The sequence below is a fragment of the Suncus etruscus genome, chromosome 12 (assembly GCF_024139225.1).
Source record: "Suncus etruscus isolate mSunEtr1 chromosome 12, mSunEtr1.pri.cur, whole genome shotgun sequence".
NCBI lineage: Eukaryota > Metazoa > Chordata > Mammalia > Eulipotyphla > Soricidae > Suncus > Suncus etruscus.
The window spans coordinates 26,459,690-26,482,601 of record NC_064859.1 but is presented as its reverse complement, the minus strand read 5'-3'; the positions used below and the strand labels follow the sequence as shown (position 1 = coordinate 26,482,601).

The 22,912-nt window shown below is 39.2% G+C and overlaps 1 protein-coding gene across 1 annotated transcript in view; it reads right to left on the bottom strand.

Moving 5' to 3' along the window:
- Window positions 1–1,297: 1,297 nt before the first annotated feature.
- CNRIP1 (cannabinoid receptor interacting protein 1) overlaps window positions 1,298–22,912 on the bottom strand; it is a 36,389-nt gene continuing 14,774 nt past the window's right edge. The window contains exon 3 of the mRNA XM_049785119.1: window positions 1,298–2,288. Within this exon, the coding sequence (XP_049641076.1) occupies window positions 2,124–2,288 (165 nt within the window). The 3' untranslated portion in view covers window positions 1,298–2,123. The remainder of the gene's footprint in view (window positions 2,289–22,912) is intronic.

The following is a 22,912-nucleotide window of genomic DNA, read 5'->3' as shown; positions in this document are numbered from 1 at the left end:
AATCCAGGAAGTACTGCATCTCTGTGCCAAGCATCATCTGAAGTGGGCACTATAAGAAGCATCAAAACTCACACATGGAATATTTCGAGTCATGGTACCTTTTAGTCCCCAGTCAAATTCAAAGCTGAGAGATGAGACAGTAACTTGAGACCTTTTGCTCTACAAAATATATATATATATATTTAACTAAATGCCTCATGGATAAAAACATGTAGTTTTTACATTTTTTTTCAATGTTCTAATTACTCCACATTTCTGTTGGATATTCTGGAAGAAAAAGTGATCTTTTGTTCACAGCAAAACAACAAAAAAATTGCTTCTAATATTTTAATATCTCTATTAATGACAAGAGGGTGGTTGCGGGATGCCTCAAAAATACAGTAAGGAGGAATGGGCTAATGTTTATACCCAGCAGCAGTTGCAATGAAATATTCTGCTATCCTTTAATAGGGCTTTGATTTGACCAAATTCAAGGTAGTGCTGTACCCTGCTGGCAGTCATGTCTCATTGCAGGTAAGCAAAGGTTTTGCTGCTCGCCTTTCAAATTCAATTCTCCAATAAAATGACTCTGGAGAATATCCTCAATTAACCTGGAACCATTTTACATGAAGAGTTCACAGGTAAACAAAGCAACTAACTTATCAGTTGGGTTGGAACAGGATTTGTTTTCCACGAGTGAATATTTATTATAATGTTACAAAATAGTATGCTGCTTTTCAAGAGGAACTTTCTTGCCTTCTAGGGAATTAATTCTCAAACTGCATGTAGTACAGGCATTGGGCATGGTGCCCGGCAGTGCCTGGAAGTAGGCAAGGACATCTCTACCCTTGTTTTTCATGCATTGTGACAGCGCCATATACTCAGCTACGAAGCTAGCTGACAAAGACATCACCAGGGAAGGAGACAGACACAGACAGGTACAAGTTGTCTGAGTCCTGGCAGAGCTGTTTGGGACTCTTATGTCAAATTGCCAGAACTGATCTCTGAATGAAAATGTGATAATTTGGGCCAGAGAGAGAGAAGGGTGGGAAGGGAACTTACCTTGTAGGCAACTAGCTTGGACTTAATCCCCCAGCATCCCCTATCTTCCCCCAAGCACCCTCAGGAGTGATTCCTGAGTGCAAAGCCAGGAGTCAACTGTAAGCATTGATGGGTATGGCCTCACCCATCCCAAAAAAGTGTTAATTATACTCAAGTGTATCACCTTCACCCTGCAGCAAACTCCTGAGAGGAGTTTTCATGGAATAAGATGCAGCTGTTTTCGAGCTCCTTCCCATATAGAGGCAAATCAATATCGGATTTTCAATATCTTTATTAAGAAATATCAAAAGGTTCTTAGAGATCCATACACAGTTTTACAAAGTTCAAGTGAAGGGGAAAGGAAAAAGAACATCAACAGGCATGTTTAATCCCAACAACTCACAGCAAATATGAACTATAACTCCTGTCACCTCTCTCAACACTGATTCACAAAACAGGCCTTTCCCACATTCACTCAGCCACAGCACAATACTTGAGTGACTTGAGCATTCAGACACTACAGATAACTTCTTAAATATCCATCTTGTGATTTTATCATTCTCCTTCCCTGAAAAAGCTGATCTGTTTATAGAAAACACTACTGGGGGTCCCATTCACTTTTTCACATTTTCACCAAGCCTGCTTGGAAAAACATTACAGATCATAAGTCACCATACTATACTGGGGGAAATAACCCACAAATAGAATTCATTTTTTACTGAACATTTTGTGTAACAAAGAGAAGGGATCAATTTGGAAAGAAACAACACAATTGTTAAGTGGAGTCATGATCCATAGTACTGGCCTGCTCAGGCCACTGAGCTCCTGTCACAAGGGGCTGTCAGGTTGACCCAGAGCACCAAGAGGCGGAACACCAGCACAGAACACAGAAAGGGATCATCTTTGAGGGAAGGTACATCATGAACCTTTTAGTTATGGACACAGCATCAGGGGGGAATTACATTTTCAAAATAATCAGGGCTAGTAGGTCATTGGCACCCAGTGGGAAACAGCAACAGGGTGGTGTGCCTTGGCTTGTGCTGGGTTACTTTAAACACAGGCTTCTGAGGAGACCTCATTCAGTATCTCGGGAGAAGCCACCCTCAGAGGAAGGACTCCTTGTTCACCCACATGAGGCTACGTGTCTCGTTGGGCTTGCACTCATACTCAATGACAGAGAAGGCGCTTCCCCACTGGCAGTGATCTCGCTTGTGGTAATTGTAGAACTTGACTTGCCACACTGTCTCGAAGGTTCCAATGTCTGTGAACTGAGAGAAGAGAAAGGCACATCATTAAAAAACTTCATTTGGCCACCAGCAATGACAGCAGGTGAGTTGGTTAGCACCTGCATAATCAGGAATCTGGGTCTGCAATTTTAGGCCTTTATTTTCTTTTTTTGCATAAGGGCCTCTCAAGCAATGCTCAGTAGAGGCCCCAGATCCACTCCTTTGATATGTAGCCAGCTAGTTCTCATGATTCAAAGCTTATATTTACTATATGATGCTATAGGGGAGCACTGAGGTAACCTATGTCGAGCTCAGGAGCACCTGTGTTTGGGATATAGGCAAGAAGTGTCAGGGATTTAATGCTGGGCCTTGTACATGTGAAGGCATGTGTTAACCCCTGGGCTATGTCCAGGTCTAAATAGTGATTGTCTGTTGGCTTCTATTTGAAAAGCTTGATAGAATAGCATATATAGGGCCCAGAGAGATAGCACAGCGGTGTTTGCCTTGCAAGCAGCCGATCCAGGACCAAAGGTGGTTGGTTCGAATCCCGGTGTCCCATATGGTCCCCCGTGCCTGCCAGAAGCTATTTCTGAGCAGACAGCCAGGAGTAGCCCCTGAGCACCGCCGGGTGTGGCCCAAAAACAAAAAACAAAAACAAAAACAGAATAACATATATAGGCAATAATTAAATATGAAAAAATTATTTATCATTAGTTTCAATTCCAGGAAACATATGGAAGCATATGATAGTCAAACTCTATGATAATAGGGTACTTGAATACTATTATTTATTTATAATTCAGGTATTTATGCTTGTGATGTAGGCTTACATATGTTAGCCCAAACTATGTGCTGTGTATACACAAACTCTTTGTGTCAGAGATGATTTTTACATAAGATCAACTTCGGCAAGCTCCTATGCTTTTCAGAGAGTAGGCCTGCACATTACAGCAAAGAAAAATTTCTGACCTCTGTCATTCTCATGGAGCCAGGAAGAGGGCATGGGATACCCCAGAGGCCAGCAGGCAAGTACTCAAATGGCCTGAGGGGTAGCCTGACCCAGATACCACCTTTGGGAGCTATTTAGGGTGTCTGGCAGCAAACATCATGATACGTGTTCTTATTTTCTTCTCCACTCTTCCCTCGTCATGAGAGGCATTGAGACTGACTTGGCAAGATTTTTTGACTTGTCAGGAGCCAGAAAGCATGACCAGGGAGGGCAGAGAGCATAGGCATCTATGTGTCCTCAGTGGGAGGAGCAAATCAGGTGCTTCCCAGAGAACTTTCCAAGATGCTTTCAAAATTATATTTTGCACCATTGCCTCATCCTAATCATCTAAAATGGAGTTGGCTTCTTTTTGGGGTTTGAGCTAGATTTGAAGCAGGGACTGAATCACCTAGAGTCCACAGATTTTCTTCCAAATAAGAAGTGATGTATTTCTTTTTAGAGAATAGTGGCCTAATGATCTATACAAGTATAAAGTAGTTTTATTTGTAACCACCCATACTGGAATCAGTCCAAATATTTTGTCATTGGCCTGGTGACACATTTTGGTATATTCTAAAATAGCACTTTATATGAAATGAAAGGAACATACTAATTCAAGCAATAAGAATGGCTCTTAATAAAAGACAGTGTGGGGATGGTATCCAGAGATAAAAGAGATGAGGATTAGAAGGACCAGTCCATGGCAGGAAGCTGACCACAAAGAGCAGAGAGTGCAATTAGAGTAGAGAAGGGTTGACAGTTGGAACTGATCATTCTGGACAAGAATTGGGTGCTGAAAGGGGAGAAAGTGACATGCATGATGCATGGCACTCCATATAACAGTAGTGTAGACCACTGTGTCAAAAATAAAGGGGAGGGAGGGAGAGAGAGAGAGAGAGAGAGAGAGAGAGAGAGAGAGAGAGAGAGAGAGAGAGAGAGAGAGAGAGAATCAGATGAAGTAAAATGCCTGGAGAGGATGGGTGGAGGAGAGAGGATGGGTGGAGGACATCAGGGAGGGTGAGAGGGAAACTGTTGACATTGGTGACAGGAAATGCTCACTGGTGAAGGTTGTTGTACATTGTATGACTGTAGCAATCATGAACAACTTTATCTGAAAATAACTGTATTATGAACAACCTTGTAACCATGGTGTTTAAATTAAAAGAAATGAATGGCTCTTAAGAATGTGCTTAGCAAAGGAATTCAGTCCTTAAAAAATCTGTATATAATCCCCTATATATATAGAACTATAAAATTAATAGTCACTCACTATAAAATATAACCCATGCTGATAGGAAACACCTGTGGCAGCCTGCAACTGGGTGAGAGGAAGAGACTGTGAACTGAGGGAAGAGAAAGACTGATGGAAAAGTTTAGGAGGAAACTTTGGGAAATGAAGGGAACTTTTTCCATCTGGGTTGAGTTGGTAGTTACATGAGTTTATATATATAATATACACATATATGTTTAATGTATATATACACACATATATATACACACATGAATTTGTCAAAACTCATGGACAAAACTTATTGGCTCATAATTTAACTGGGTGTCTTTATTAAATGTAGTGCAGGCTTCAAAGTACAATAAATATTAAAACATCTTATTTATATATTACTATCTTAAATACTAAGATATTTAACATTAATGTTTAAATTTAATATTAAACATCTTAAAATATTAACATATTTTTAGGGCTGGAGTGATAGCACAGTGATAGAATGTTTGCCTTACATGTGGCTGATCCAGGATGAACCCAGGTTTGATCCCCATCATCCTATATGGTTTCTGAGCCTGCCAGGAGCGATTTCTGAGCCCAGAGCCAGGAGTAACCCCTGAGTGCTGCCAGATGTGGTAAAAAAAATTAATTTTTAGTGAATGAAATGTATTTTAAATATCATCAATAGAAAGTCTTTTTGAAGGGTCATGTATATTAAGAGAAAGTTATGGATATACTTTGGTTTAGACATTTTACTTATAGTTTATTTTAGAATCATGGCACTGTAGGGCTGAGCAGACAGATCAGGGGAAGGGGCATGTATCTTGCATGTGAAGGAATCTGATCTCAGTCCACAGCACCATATACCCTATGCCAAGCACTTGTCCTGTATTCTTTAACTTCAGTATTGAACTGGTTGTGGAATGATCTGCAACCCACTGTACTCTGTTTACAAGTACTTATTTGTAATTTTCAAATTGTAAAGACATTTTTATAAGAAATAATGTTTGTGGGGCCAGAGCAGTAGCATAGTAGTAGGGCATTTGCCTTGCATGAGGCTGACCCAGGGCAGACTTCAATTTGATCCCCGGCGTCCCATATAGTCCCCCAAGCCAGAAGCGATTTCTGAGTGCATAGCCAGGAGTAACCACTGAGTGTCACTGGATGTGGCCCAAAAACAAACAAACAAAACAATAAACAATAAAAAAGAAATAATGTTTAAGTCAAGCTGTATTTACAGGTATTAGCAAATATTCTGAATTGAAAGGGTTATTAGAATCTTAGAACTTCTAAAATTTGGATAAAAGTGAAACACAGAGTCACTATGTCTGCATTCAGCTAATTAAACAGACACAATTTATCACAGACTCAATTTGTTCTTTTTTGTTTGCTTTTTGTTTTTGTTTTGTTTTGTTTTATTGTTGGGCCACACCTGGTGATGCTCAGGGGTTACTCTTGGCTATGTGCTCAGAAATTGCTCTTCGCTTGGGGGACCATTTGGGATGCTGGGGGATCAAACTGCAGACCATCCTGGATCAGCCACTTGCAAGGCAAATGCCCTACCACTGCACTATCACTCTGGCCCCTTAATTTATTCTTGAAAGAGAAATAAACCAAGCCAGAAAAATTATGATTACGCCAGCCACGCAAACTGAAAATGGGCAATCTTGGAAGAAGAGGTGGGCCAACTTCCCACACTGCTGAAACCTGCCAACTGCACCCCTCACCCACCATCGCTGCTTTGCCAATGGCCTTTTTTTTCATATTGCTCTCTGCAGAGACACCAATTTGACAAAAACCCCAGGTATGCTGGTATTTGGGCTGACATCACCAGGACTTCTAGGCTGTAAGTGTGGGCACCCTCCCCTAACCTTCTCATACTCCTAAAACCACAATATCAGCAATAGTGCTTGATATTCCTGCAGCTGTGGAAGAAGTCCAAATTTTTTTTTTTTTTTTTTTTTTTGGTTTTTGGGCCACACCCTGTGACACTCAGGGGTTACTCCTGGCTATGCGCTCAGAAGTCGCTCCTGGCTTGGGGGACCATATGGTACACTGGGGGATCGAACAGCGGTCTGTCCAACGCTAGTGCAGGCAAGGCAGGCACCTTACCTCTAGCGCCACCGCCTGGCCCCTGAAGTCCAATATTTTGAATTACTGTATTTCTGTATGAACAACCCAATTTAGATACCACTGTGTATCTGAAGCCACCTCATGTTCAGAAACAAAAGAAACAACAAAATGATCAACTAGCAACAAGAAATTACTAAACCATCTGACAATGACTTAAAAACCTCACTTCCAGATACAATAATTTTCACACATTTCCTTGTTACTGTACTATTTTTCTTTCTCTTCTTTGTTTCTATTTCTCTCTCTATTCTTTCCTCCCTCCATCCTTTTTTCTTTCCTCCCTCCTGTTTATCCTTCCTTCCTTCCTTCCTTCCTTCCTTCCTTCCTTCCTTCCTTCCTTCCTTCCTTCCTTCCTTCCTTCCTTCCTTCCTTCCTTCCTTCCTTCCTTCCCTCCCTTCCCTCCCTCCATTCCTTCCTTCCTTCCTCCCTTCCTTCCTCCCTTCCCTCCCTCCATTCCTTCCTTCCTCCCTTCCCTCCCTCCATTTCTTCCTTCCTCCCTTCCTCTCTTCCCTCCCTCCATTCCTTCCTTCCTCCCTTCCCTCCCTCCATTCCTTCCTTCCTCCTCCCTCTCTTCCCTCCCTCCATTCCTTCCTCCCTCCCTTCCCTCCCTCCATTCCTTCCTTCCTCCCTCCCTTCCCTCCCTCCCTCCCTCCCTCCCTCCCTCCCTCCCTTCCTTCCTTCCTTCCTTCCCTCCCTCTTTCCCTCTCTCCCTTTTCTTTTTTAAAATTTCACTCCTACTTACCTGGAAGCCAATGTATTATGCTCAATTATATCAACTATGTGATACATATTCTATAAATAATATAACATATATTAAAAAAGTGAAATATAGCTTTACAAAAATATGAATAACATTCAAAAGATATTCAAATTTAATATCGGTAACAAAGAACAAACATTTAAACAAATAGTAATTATCAACTTAGCAAACATTATAAATTCCTAAGGGAAGCTCTAAGTATATAACTTTATAAAAATACAAAAAAAGAGGGCATATCTATATGATGGACTTATATAGTTATTATATAGGAAACAAGGGTTTTTAAGTGATAAAAATGCTTAAATCTTCTTACAGTGTTATAAAAAAGGCGAACAAAGCAATTTAAATACAATATGAGCTAAAACAGATACAACAAGATATTTAAAAAGGAAATAAAATATTAACAATGGAATTCTAAAGAAATTCAATGATTTTCTATTTAACTCTTCTGTGATATATATTAATTTTATAACAGAATGTTTTTTTTTTTTGGGCCACACCCTGTGACGCTCAGGGGTTACTCCTGGCTATGCGCTCAGAAGTTGCTCCTGGCTTCTTGGGGGACCATATGGGGCGCCGGGGGATCGAACCGCGGTCCGTCCTAGGCTAGCGCAGGCAAGGCAGGCACCTTACCTCCAGCGCCACCGCCCGGCCCCTATAACAGAATGTTTTTAAACTGTTTTTAAACAAAATTATTCCTTAGAAACTTTATACATTTATATATCTGCATATCTCTCAAACCCTAGGAATTTTATTTTAGAATATTTTTTGTAGTTCTGGGGACTAAATCTAGGGCCTCAACAAAGCCCTACTATTGATTCACATCCTTGACCCAAAACATGGGGATTTTAGACATGTTTGCCTTGGTAGAGAGTAGTTGGCACTCTAATGATAAGCATAGTGTTGGCAAGATGTATACATGACACTATTATTAACAGTATTGTAAACCATATGTCTCAATAAAAAAACTGAATGGATATGAAAAATATTACAACTTCATTGTTAATAGGGTATTGATGATAAGAATAAATTACAATCTCATGGGGCCGAAGAGATATCACAGTGGTAGGGCATTTGCCTTGTAAGCAGCTGATCCAGGAAAAGGCGGTTTGAATTGTAGCATCCCATATGGTTCCTGTGTCTGCCAGGAGCGATTTCTGAGCAGATAGCCAGGAGTAACCCCTGAGTGCCACTGGGTGTGGCCCAAAAACAAAAAAAATTAAAATCTTATAAGAAATAAAAAAATGTAAAATTATTTAGTATCATTATTATTTTTGGGCTGTATAGGGCCTTTGGATTTTAATAATAAATTGTTGAATTCAATAAGTAACAAAACATTTTCAAAAATCAGTTTATTCTTTGAGGAAAGTAACTAGAAACTATGGTAGATAACTAGGAAAATCTGGGGTCTTTTTTGGAAATAGATATAAATAAAAATTGGCTGTAAAAATCAAAAAACACAATCAAACAACATGACTATGACTACAGGCAAGAAAAAAAAAAACCTTAACCACTACATATATGCCTGCATAACCTTAAACTAACAAAGAAGAATTATTGGGGCCTTAGAGATAGCATGGAAGTAAGGCATTTGCCTTGCATGCAGAAGGACGGTGGTTTGAATCCTGGCATCCCATATGGTCCCTGAGCCTGCCAGGAGCGATTTCTGAGCATAGAGCCAGGAATAACCCCCCTGAGTGCTGCCGGGTGTGACCTAAAAGCCAAACACCAAAAAAAGGAAAAAAAAGAAGAAGAAGAAGAAGAAGAAGAAGAAGAAGAAGAAGAAGAAGAAGAAGAAGAAGAAGAAGAAGAAGAAGAAGAAGAAGAAGAAGAAGAAGAAGAATGGTCAGCAACATAGAAAGACAAAATATGATTTGATTACTGGAAACAGTCATAGTGAAAGACAAGATATTTAGGTGTTTCTATTTTGGTTCTTCTTATTTTATTTATAATTAATGTTGAATCTAAGTCCCATTGCAGTAAATTTAATAATCTTCTGACCATGTAATATACTTTCTTTCCTCGCTGTCTTATTACTTTCATTTTCCAGTAGTGGCCTTTCTATTCTTTTTTCCTGGATTTCTTTTTCTTGGGCCTGTGACCACATGGTTCAGAAAGTTTCATTTAAACAGGAACAGATGGACTCTCTGAATCTGGCATTCTTATTAAAGAACAGAGCAACTGCAAGGCTCTCTTCTACCTCTCCGTCCATCTGTGTTTTCCAAGGAAAATTTACTTGGGCAGATTCCCTGGACAATGCAGTTCATACACAGAGATAATAATTCTGTGCATGACTTGCAGGGCACTGTTCATTTTACACAAAATTTTCACACATATCATTTCATTTTGATCTGGTGATTAATTTTTAACATTTTATGAATGAAATAAATAATATTTAGGAGCCAGAGGGATAGTATAGTGGGTAAGTTATCATCTACGCAGCTGATTGGGGGTTTGATTCCCAGCACCATGTATGGTCCCATGAGTACTATAAGAATTGAGCTCTGAACACAGTTGGCTCATTGCCCCCCGCCCCAGAAAAAAAGAACTAATATTCAGCATATTTAAGGGACTTGTTCTACTTCTAGATTATGTAGCCAATTAACAATAGGAACAGAGAACCCAGTATTCCTAATGCCTCTCTAGAAACTCTCACAACTATGAGACTATTATCTCATAGTATATAGAATGTTAATATAAGAAAAAGATTAGAGTTAGTGAACCATTTTCCATTTTTTAGCTCTGAGCAAAAGCATATGTGGTAATACTTAGAATGATTTAGAACACTATTATAAAAATATTTGTATTTTCTCAAAATTCATTTTTATGTTTTGTTTTGGGTTTTGGGGCCATACCCATTGGTGTTTGGGGGTTATTCCTAGCTCTGTGTTCAAAGCTGACCTCTGGAAGTACTTAGCAGATCATATGTAATGCTGAGGATTTGAACCAGGATCAGGGCCTATGTAGCTGTATACAAGGCATATGCTTAACTTTCCCTTATTATATGCATATATTAAGTAAAGAATAAGTATACATAAGCATATATACACATATATAATAAGTAAGGGGAAATTAGAGAAAACATTTTTCGATTTATATAAAAAGTTCCTATGGGGCCAGAGCGGTGGTGCAGCGGTAGAATATTTGTCTTGCACGGACAGACCTTGGTTCGATCCCCTGCGTCCCATATGGTCCCCCAAGCTAGGTTCAATTTCTGAGTGTACAGCCAGGAGTAACCTTTGAGTGTCACCGGTTGTGCCCCCTCCAGAAAAAGTTCTATAGTTTTTTGGGGGACCACACCTGGAGGTACTCAGGATTGATCTTGGCTCTGTGCTCAGGAATCACTCCTGGTGGACTCTGGGGACCGTTGGGATGCTGGGATTGAACCTGGGACCACTACATACAAGGTAAGTGTCCTACCTACTGTGCTATTGCTCTAGCACCGAATTCCTATAGTTTTATTTGCTTGAAATATTAATAAAATTAAAAAATATTAATAAGTTAAAACCAACATTTACTAATGTCATCACACCAAAAAAGAGAGGTATTTATTTTGAATTTAAGAATTGTTCAATGTTGACATTCCTTGTTATTCGTAAGTTTAACAAAAAAGAGAAAAACCAGGACCAGACCAATAGTGCAGAGGTAGAGTGTTTGTCTTGCATGCAGCTGATCCAGGACAAACCTCAGTTCAATCCCTGGTGTCCTATATGGTCCCCCAAGCCAGGAGCAATTTCTGAGTGCATAGCCAGGTATAACCCTGAGTGTCACCAGGTATGACCCAAAAACAAAACAAAAAAATAAAAAGAGAGAAAAGAGAGAAAAGCCACATACCAATATATGAAGAAAATTACCAAGTGGTAATTCAATGTCTTTTAAAGATAAACTCAGTAAATTGGGAAATAGAAGAAAATTTCTTTAATATGATTCTTGCTTAAGGGATATTGACTAAAAATAAATTCTAGAACTAATATCACTTATTTATTTTTCTATTTAGGGGCCTCCCTGGTATTCTGGAGCCACTTCTGGCTGGTGGTAGTGTAGACCTGGCAGTAATGTAGCCATCTAAGCAGGTGGTGCTAAAATGACAGGCAATGCCAACAATCAAATTTGAGGCCTTTCTCATACAAGGTGTTCCACCTTTTGGAACTATCTCTATAGCCCTCATATCACTCTTGATGGTAAGAGAAGAGTCCTTTTCCTGAAAGATCAGCAGTAGGGGCAGGATATCAACTCTCAATGCTCCTATTCAGCACTGACAATTCTAAGCAGTACTGTAAGGCATGAAGAAAAATAGGGAAGTGAAGCTCTCTATGTATATGTAATTGTTTGCATAAAATATTAAGCAATATATAAAAACTAAAATTAATGGTTCAACAAAATTTAATATATCATTTATAAAAATTACTCTTTCACAAAAATATGCTAATACATAAGAATAATGATATTAAGTGACAATGAAAACTGACATTACAATTTTTGTTTTTTTTTTTGACCACACCCATAATACCTTGGGTTTACTCCTGGCACTGCACTCAGATATTACTCCTGGTGGTATGAGGGGGACCAAATAGGATACCAGAGATAATACAGCAGAATGCAAGAGCCCTACCAAGTGTATTATCTTTCCAGCCCTGCATTACACTTTTAAAATTATAGCAGTAAAATATTTTTTGCTTATTGTTTATTTTTCTCATTCTATGTATGGTACTTTTTTTTTTGGTTTCTAATAAGTTGTTTACTGATAATACAAATCTTGCAAAATGCTAGACTAAATAGAGTTAGCCTGAGGATCAACTTTTGTATTTGTAGTGTGTACCTACACCTATTCTCTCTGCATGTTCAACTCACAACCATTGCCTATAACTGTCTCTTTTTATTATTTTTCCATTCTCACCAATCTCCCACTAAAGCCAGTGAACAAAAAGGGAATATTTTGATGACCTGTGAGACAGAATTTCCATTTGAAATCTCTCTTTATAAGAATTAATGGAGGATTAACCACTTTAAAAGACAAGTAACATTTCTCTTTGAACTGGAGGGTTAAAGCTAATAGAACTTGGTATCACTTTATTTACCTTGGTAATTACCAGGCTTCCGTAACTTGAACAAAGGGGTCATTCTTGCTTATCTAAGTCAGATGGCATCTGACTACTTCCTGACTTTAGATTCAGTGGGCAGTAGAGGACTGTGGAAAGTTACTAAATGTAGGAATATCCTGCAGTGACAAACAAGGCAGCATAATTTATATGTTGTCCATATTACAAAGAATTTTCTCATAAACTGTCATTTGCTTTTTAATTTAAATAGCCTTATAATTAAAATTTAAGTTTACTGACAGAACATTTTATTGGATGTAAAAAAACTTAAAAATTTACCTTTAGATTGTATCTATTTAAGTTTAGATTATTTTTTTCACTAAACATTTTTGAAAGGTAAATTTTCAGGTGACAACTCCTTGGTTTATCTGAAATATGTTTTGGAGTATGAAAACAAGAAGAAATAAGAGAGATATTTCCACTAGCTGGTCAATGATTTAAATAGCATAGTATTTTAAAATTGAATTATTTTTAAATGTTATGTATTTATTTAGGTTTTGTGGACACACCTGGCAGTGCTCAGGGGTTACTCCTGGCTCTGTGCTCAGAAACCATTCCTGGCAAGCTCAGGGGACCACATGGGATGCAAGGGATTGAACCTTGGTCAAGGCAAATGCCCTACCCACTGTACTGTCATTCCAGTCCAAATGTTATCCTCTTAAGAAATTGCTATAGGAACTAAAAGTGATAGTACAGGAAAGGCACTTGTCTTGCACAAGGTCAACCCAGGTTCAATCCCTGGCACCATATACGGTCCCTGGGAGCCCACTAGGAGTGATCCCTAAGTATAGAGCCAGGAGTAAGCCTTAGGCACTAGTTGAGTGTGGCCCCAAAACCAAAACCAAACAATGACAACAACATAGAAGCCAAAGAGACATTCTAGAGGTCAGTGGAGGCTATCTCAATGGTACAGAGGATCTGCATTGCAAGCAGGCAGCTATGAACTTAAGCCCTGGTGTTACTGTATGTGCTGAGCATGATCCTGGCACTTCTGATTGAGATTGGCAACTTTGCTGTGATCCCTGGAACCACAAGAGATTGCTGCAGTAGATTTCTGCAAACACCAGAACAAAAGTGATATGGCTTTACAAGTAAAAGATGTATGAGCACCACGACATGGAAGTGTGAGCTGTATGGCAAACAAACACCTGGGGGAACACCACAGCAGCTTTAAGTGAACACCACAGCTTGACTATGACACTCCAAAAAACATGCATGCAAGTATGGCAATCTGATGGGCAATGCTGGTGAGCACCACAACTATGGTCAAGTATCACAGCCAAACATGTGTCTGACCCCTGGTCATTGCAGTAACTACCATAAGAATGAAGGGAAGGGATGAGAAAGTTGAGTGGAAAAGAAGTTTCTCTGATATACTCTGATTCAGATTCCTTTGATGGATTCCCCTATTCCATTGGTTGGGTTTAATTGGACATGTCAAGTCTTCCTATCTGCGGAAGTACAGTTGTGCCTAAAATTTATGACATTAATGTTTGTAACACTAATGAAAAAGGTCAGAAAAGTGTGTGAAAAGCTTTGAATCTCATTAGTAGAATGAAATCTGAACTTAACACTAGAGATATTGATTGCTGAACAAATATTGTCTAAATTATTTTCCTCAAAAATATATCAGCCTATCACAAATAATATAGTCACATGGCAAAGCTCAAACAAAAGTGATGCCATCATCATTCATGGTTCATTGTACCATGAACTACTAATCACCTGTTTCTTTTCATTCTGATTTCTGTGGAAATCAGGTGAAAATTCCTGTGAAAACTTTCTTCAGCTGAGACAGCATATTCAAAGATAAAGCAACATACCAAATAATTTCAAATTTAATAACTGATGCTTAAGTAACATATACCATAAAGCAGGAATGACATAAATACACAGCCTTTCTAGAGTAGTTCTCAGTAAAGAGCTTAGGATGTCTTTTAATTGCATTGGATATATGTGAATTCTGAAAGATCTGCTGTCTCTTTATAGTTTCTTTCTTTACAGTTCTTTAGTGAAACTGGGTGCTAATGTTGGTCTGTCTTTTGAACCGAAGTGGTGAGTAACATGAGACTTTGGATAGCAAGGAGTAACCTATACAAGAATCGATACTACTGCTATGACTCAGTATTCATGATATTGAGATTATGAATTTTCTTCATTACATGAAACCCTCACATTATGGGCTAGTAATTTAAGATTCCCCAGCCGTTTAGTGATGTCTGCACAAGCTAAGCAATGAACACTTTCTTTTCATAACTAAGATGACTCATGTTCACACAGAAGATATCTAATAGTCTTAGAAAATTCTCACTTTACAGATCCAATGAAGGAATTTTATACCAAATTCTTTTTATTGTGTGTATGAGGACACACATCTGGTGATGCTCAGATTACTCTTGACTGCTCAGGGAGGGATCACTCCTGTCAGTACTCAAAGTGTCATATATAGTTCTGGGGAGCTAATTGGGGTCAGTCATTTGATAAGGCAAGCAAGCACCTTACCTCCTGTACTATCTCTCTATGCCTTAAATAAAATTTTTTCTAAATGATTTGAGTTAATCATTTTCTCCAGTGTGTTATTCACACCTAAAGTCACAGACTGTGAATCCATCTGTCTAAGAGCAGAGGCCCAGAAGGAAGTAACTGCCTTGGAAAGTAAACAGGCAAGTCTGAGCTCTGGTCTTCAGCCTGTACTAGCTCTTGAGAGAAGGTTGAGAGGACGCTCTGCACCATCCTGACTGCAATGTAGGATATGCAGATTCCAGGGGTCCAGTATGCATAGGGGAAGAATTTCTCTCCCCCATGCTCCCCCCAGAACCCTATTTACCAGGCGTGACCCTGAAGACCAGCCTGGCATTGGGGGATCTTAGTCTTCTGGACTAAGTGGTCAGCCCAGGGGGCCTATGGCTAGCTGTCCTGCCCCAGAGCCCCCAGGTGGGCCATATGCAAGGCAAATGCCCTACCCCTGTGCTATCTCTCTGGCTCCTGGAGTTTTTATTAAAAGATTATACCAGGGGGCCAGAGAGATAGCATGGAGGTAAGGCGTTTGCCTTTCATGCAGGAGGTCATCGGTTCGAAATCTGGTGTCCCATATGGTCCCCTGAGCCTGCCAGGAGCAATTTCTGAGCCTGGAGCCAGGAATAACCCCTGAGCGGTGCCGGGTGTGACCCAAAAACCAAAAAAAAATAAATAAATAAATTATACCAAACTTTCAAGTCACAGCTAAGTTGTATGCTATGTAAAATGCTTCAGAGAACTGACTATGAAAATAATCCCACTTCACTTTATAAAGAATTATAAATCTGTTGCCAAAACTTAGACAGCAAAGGCCTTCTCAATATCTTTTAACTTTCTCCCTCATTCCTTCCACCAAGTTTTATCACATTATTAGGAACTAGAACTTTCACACTGTAAGGCTTTAAATTAGGGCTCTAGGAGCCAGAGTGATAGCACAGCAGTAGGGCGTATGTCTTGCACGAGGATGACCCAGGTCAGACCCTCATTTGATCCCCGATATCCCATATGGTCCTCTGAGCCTGCCAGGAGCCATTTTTGAAAGCAGAGCCAGGAGTAACCCCTGAACACTGCTGGGTGTGTTCCAAAAACCACCACCACCACCACCACTAACAAAATATTAAAAAAATTTGGGGCCAATGCTGGAGTGGAGTTATTAGGTCAGCCTTATATAGATTATTATAAAATGTGATAAAATGCTAACAAAAAACACTTAAAGGTTGTAAAGGTGGTTAAGAGCAAGGGCGAAACCACAAGAAAATTACTCTTACAAAATCTCAATGACAAAAATTAAGAATTATGGATTTTTTGGGAAGAGAGAACCTGAGAGTTGTATTGTGAGAGCACTACAATCTAAAAGAAAATGACAATTTTATCTGCCAGATATGGCAGAAGAAAATGTTCAGTCTGGGAGAACAGCTGGAAAATTTGAGAGTTAGAGCTAGAAGTAAGGGAGCAGAAGGATAAAGCTTAACTATGATATTAACTGCCATTATCTGGCATAAATAGATTAGTATAGTAGAGACACCTGAGAAGACCTCTATAACAGATGAGTGAATCTTTTTAAAAGTCAATTATGCTGAGTAAGATTTCTAAATTTCTTTTCTTGCTTAATTATATTCTGGAACCTAAGGGGTTGGAGTTTTTCACCTAGATTGTCATAGCAAGGGGCTTAGGGCAGTCAAGAGAGCTGGACATTTAGCAGAACCTCAGTGTGGATGATTACAAGATCTCAGGAGAAACCATCTAACTCTTGCTCACTGCTAAACTCCACCGACACAAAAGAACTAGCTAGAAAGGCAGCAATTGGAAGATGACAAAAATGGAGCAGAGATTAGATGCTACTTACTGATAGGAAGATGAAAGTTTAAATTCAGGAACACTGATGACATTGCTAGGATAGAGAAAGACAATCTGGGAGTAGGCCCAAGACTAAAAAGGGAGAACCTGAACTTGCATGCACTGCATCACTGAAAATGTATTCTACACCAACACTTGATGAATCACAGAGACACACCTGAAACCTCAGAGAACAACAGACAGGAGTGCTCCAAGAAAAAGTGGAGATGAGAGGCCCTCACCGAGAAAGAAATCCCACTGCCATACAAGCTGCCACGAGGAAGAGATTGTTAAGACATTTAAGTTTGTCTTAGGGTACAGTGAACTTATTACAAACACCCAATAAACAAAGGCTACAACCCTCTACATAGCATTAATGAGCAGAAGGCTAGAATTTATAGGCTATGAGGATACCAGGATTAGCACAGGAACCATCTTGGTGACCTCTTACAACAAGGCCATGTGTTTCCAATTATCACAATAGTGGTGTCCAGAGATCAAGGGATCTCTTGAAATGTTGAGAGTACCTATATGAACTTTTCTCCCCCTTTTCCTTTGCTATTGTTTTGATGATTGGTGCTCACTGAGGTCACACATTTGCTCATGGTGCTGACTGGTGTTCTGCCACTTTTTAGCTGCTGTAGTCACTTATATCTAGCTGGGGGTACTCTGGAAATGACACATTCTGTGGCCTCTCTAGGGGTCCCCAGGCAGTAGAGTCTCTGGGGGTATTCTAAATGCTATTGTGGCATTAGGGATCAAATGCATAGCCTCATGCTAGCAGGGTAGGGACTTTGCCACTGATCTACCCCTGGGTTTCCCGAATCTCTCTTCTCAGTAATAGAATCTAAGGCAAATTCTTGGAAAATTCCACTGTAGGCTAAAAGCAGAATAATGGAAGCTGAGTAATACACTTCTACTGTCAGAAAGTACCCCATGGACACTTAAAGCATAGATAGTGAGGAGTTTCCACCCACATTCAGAGTTTTTCCATTATTCCCAAAGCTGTTGTGACTGGTAGCAAAGCCTGGGGGCTGCTAGTAGGCACTGGTTGCTGCGAGCGGCTTCTGTCCCACAGCTCCAGTGGGCTTCAATGAGTCCACTTCAGGGAGTGGATGGACATGAATCAACTAACAGAATATGAAATATGATCACCACTTTCCTCTCATGAAGAATATTTCCCCCACTAGAGTTGCTGAGACGCAAGATGCCTGCAGCAATTAGTAACATCTATTCTCTGGACTACATCTTGAAGCACAGGTGTTTCTGGGTCCTCCTTTTTAAACCTGAAACACAGCTGTCAATTGTCACTCATGACTGTATATGCTTTTTACTTGGAAATGCCCTGTACTTAAACTCCTGGTCTCTGTCACATAGGTCCACAGGTGCCTAAGCACACTCACAATTGTGTATGCCTGTGTACACTCCAGCCTCTTCGCAACTGTCACAGAACTATCACAGGGTACTGGAGACTATGCATCCATAGCTATTAACTAGGCCTGTTAAAATTAGGTGCAAAATTGGACACAGTATAGGTAATCTTGAACTCTGAGTCCTTCCAAGTCTTGTTGAACTTAATCAATAGGAGCCCCGTGGTATTTGCAAACTAATACCTGATCAATTCACAGATCTACCTAACCTAGGTGTAGACTTGCCCCTGGACACCTGTGATTTTGAACATGTGGCTGATCCAGGATGGACCCAGGCTCAATTCCCGGCATCCCAAATGGTCCTCTGAGCTAGCAGGAGCTATTTGTGAGCACAGAGCCATGAGTAATCCCTGAGTGCCATCAGGTGTAGCCCCCCAAAGCCCCCAAAACCAAACAAAAGAGTGGTGTTTCTGCTTTGTATGCAGAAGGCCCAGGTTTGATGCCTGGCACTGCATGACTCCTGTGATCACCAAGAGAAACTCTGGATCACCAATCCAGAAATTCTTCGGATCATGGTGGAGTGGGACAAAAGTAGAAAAAGCAAAGAATCTAAAAGAAAGAGAGAATCCTAACGACAGCAAGAGGAAAATACAGATCATGTGTAAGGGAACCTTATGCAACTCAGTACATGTTTTTCACAGAAAACTCTATTGTCAAAAAGGAATGGAATTAATATAAAGATGTTCAACCAAAATATTCTAATCAACATGCTTATCCAGATTTGAAGGCCATGCTAAAAACTTTTACAGACAAGCTACAGTTAAAGGAATTTAGTTCCACTAAAACAGTTCAATAAAGTTGTGAAGATTGAAACTTACATCAAGTATTTTTTTAGGATCACAATGGAATAATACTAGAAATCTATCAAAATAAAGTTGTAAAAATTGATTATTTGGAGATCTAGTAATATGCTACTAAATAACTACTGAGCCAAGAGTAGATACAAGAGGAAATTAAAAGTTCCTGGAAAAGGGCCCGGAGAGATAGCACAGGGGCATTTGCCTTGCAAGTAGCCGATCCAGGACCAAAGGTAGTTGGTTCGAATCCTGGTGTCCCATATGGTCCCCAGTGCCTGCCAGGAGCTATTTCTGAGCAGACAGCCAGGGGTAACCCCTGAGCAATGCCGGGTGTGGCCCAAAAACAAAAAAAAAAAAGTTCTTGGAAACTCAAAACTGATGGCACAAGTTATCAGGACAGATAGGACATAGCAAAAGCAGCACTAAAAGGAAAGCTCACAGCAATTGAGTCTTATAGCAAGAATCAAGAGAAAGCAAGAAAAAAACCTAGCCTCACACCTCAAAATACTAGCAGAAGAACAAATGAAATCCAAAGTCAGTAAAAGAAAATATAAAAATTATAACATAAATAAGTGAAATATTAATCAAAACATTAATCATGGCATCAACGAAATCAAGGGCTAGTTCTTTGAAAGAAAAACAAGAACTGGAAAGTCCTTAGCTAGGTTTACAAATAAAAAGGGAGAAAATCATGATAAATAGAACCAAAAGTTAAATGGGAGTAGTTGTAAGAAATACCACAGAAATATAAAGAACCATAAACTATCAGAAACAACTTTATACCATGAAGTAGGAGAACATAGAAGAACTATATGAGTTTTCGCAATTTAGAATCTCCCAAAACTTATGCAGAAGGAAATAAAAATCTAAATAGGTCAATTACAAATAAATACATTGAAACAATAATGAAAAGTCTCTCACAAAATAAAAGGTTCAGGTTTTAGATGGTTTCCTTAGTGACAGATTATAAACCTTCAAAGATGTCCTTATTCTTCTTAAGCTCTTTCAAAGAACTGAAGAAAAGGAAATTCCTCCAAATAGTTTCTCTGAGGCCAACACTATCTTTATATCAAAAGCAAATGCACAAATCTGATAAAAGACATTTACAAAAAAAATTGACAGCTAACATCATAGTTAATATTGAAGAACAAATGTTTTGTCTTTCAACTGGAGCATATTATACTGGAGGTCCTAGACACCAGTCTCTGGCCAGAAAGAAAAGAAACACATATTTAGAATAATAAAAATAACTTTTTACTTATAGATAAATAAAACATGTAGAAAAATCCTAGGGTCTATAAAAAAAGCTAGTAAAATTAATGAGAATTTAGCTTTAAGATGAACATATATAAATCATCAGTGCAATATGATTTAGGCATAAAACAAATATGGTGATGTATTAGTATGGTGACTGTGACTAGTAAAACTGTATGATGTATGTGGAAGTTGCTAAAAGAGTAAGTCTTTACTTTTTAGCTGGATATGACTTAAAACCATTTTAAACCATTGTGATATACTTGTACTTGCTATAGGGCATAGCAAAAGCAGCACTGCAAGGAAAGCTCACAGCAATACAGTCTTACAGCAAGAAACAGGAGAAAGCAAGAAAAATAAACCTAACCCTCCAGGAAAAAGAACAAATGAGATCCAAAGATATTCATAGTTGGGTTTTAGACATATAATGTTTCAGGACCAATGCCACCACCAATGTCAACTTTCCTTCACCAATATTCCCAGAGTCTATCCCATGCCACCAACTCATCACCCCAGCCTGCCAGCATAGCAGGTACCTTTTTAAGTTTGCTTGTTAAAGTATGGGTCTCAGGATTTCAATATCTGTCTTTTCTTAACACTACCAATGCATCTGCGACCCTTTTGGCCCCTTCTCCTGTCATTTCATATGTGCCTTTTTTCTCCTCCAATCAATTTTTTTTCTTTTCTTCACTATATTCTGGGCCTAGAGTGTTCTCAACAACTCTCATTAAGCCATTGCATTTCTTCATGAGTTATTATAAATACCACATATAAGTGATATTATTAAAAGAGTAAATTTTTTAAAAATTTTTATTGTGCTCATAATGGCTTACATACCTTTCACAGTAGTATTTTAGGTATATATTAACATTGAATCAGGGGAATACCCATCACCAAATTTGTCCTCCCCCCATTTCAGCTCCCTTTCTACAACCCATATACCCCACTATCACCCCCCCAGGCTGCTAGAGTAGGTGGATCACTCTTTGTCTAGCTTACTATTAGTGGTCATATATCTATTTGGTCCTGGTACCCTCCCTTGTTTCCCCCTCTATTTAAGAGGCGGAGCTAGATAAATCGAGTTATGTGGTTTTGTTTGAAGGAAAGAAAAGCAATAGAATGGGGTACAAAATAAGAAAAAAAAAAGAAGTAAAATATTTTGAAAATGGGCGGAGACATTCTAGAGGCTTTCAACCTCAGTTTGAGAGAGGACATAAAAAAAGTAACACCACAAAAATACAGAAAGAAATATCAAATTAAATATCCAGTGAGCACTACAGCAATAAAGACAAGCACCACACAATAGTCTCGGTTCTGAAATCAAATCATGCCAGAGTGCAAAAAGAAAGAGAAAGATAAGATAAAATAAAATAAAATGAAATAAAATAAAATTGGAGATATCTACTTCAATATCTACACCCAAATAAAGTCATCAAAAATTGATCAATCAATAAATAAATGTGTGGAAAGATGATTATTTTGTGTTTTTTTTTTCTTTTTACCCCTGCATAGGCACATTAAGTATTGGGGATATTATAGAGGGAATTCCCTTGGCCTAGGAGTTACTGGGTTTCTCCACCCCTGAAGTATACTGTCATGGGATTAACTGTAGACTTCTTGCATGATCATTTACTCTCCCCTCAGTGCTTTTGTGGTGTATGGAAGACTTCTGCTTTGTCTTGGATGGTAAAATCAGACCTCTGTATCTAGAGATCTTGGTGACTGCAGCTCGAGGAATGGAGCTTATGATGGAGTCTTTCTTTGTGGTTCTAGGAGTTCTGCTTCTTCAGTGTTGTTTTAATCCATCTTCTGTAATTGGTGGTCTTGGTCGTTATTTTGCTCCTAGGATGGATCCTGGGATAAAGTCTTTCATTATGTTTCCGGAAGACTTGTTCAGTTATGGTTGTCTCAGTCAGACCTCTGGAGTTGGAGATTTTTTTTGTTGAACAAATCATAGACCAAAAGCTAGGCTAGAGCTTTTCGTTGCTGTTGTTGTTGTTGGTCCCGGGATGTGTATTGTAGAGTCCTGGTTGTGACAACCAGTCATCTGTATATAGCGATCTTGGCTTTTGCTCAGGTCAAAGGGTGACATGTTTTCTGATTTTGTCTTATCATTGGCTGATGAGGACGGACAACTTGCTCTTAGATCAAGTTGTTCCCATTTCCTCGTTGTCAGGTTATAAATTTAGAACTGGTGCATGTTGGCATCAGAGCAGCACTATCAATGCCCTGGAGGGGATTTGGTTCCTGGAGCTGTTGTGGAGAACTCTGTCATTTCTATGTCTGGGATCTAGGAGTCAAGGCTGGACGGTGGGTGTCTAGTTCCCTGGAGTCTAAGTTGGTTCCACATGACATACATTCAGGGCGGGAGATGTCCCTGTGTTGTAAAGAAGTATGAGTTCTTATCCCTCGTAGATAAGAGCTTGCTTTTACATGTAAAATTTCCCCTTTGTTTAATATGTCTTTTCAGGAAGAAGTGGTGCTACATAATATTGCTGGTGGATTTTTGGGGGTGGAGAGAGAAGAAAACAGACACACGCCAAAAACTAAAAATATATATGCTCACACATATCTAAAGAAAAAAAGTTTCTTTTTTTTTTTTAAATGATTAAATAAAAGACGTAATTAAA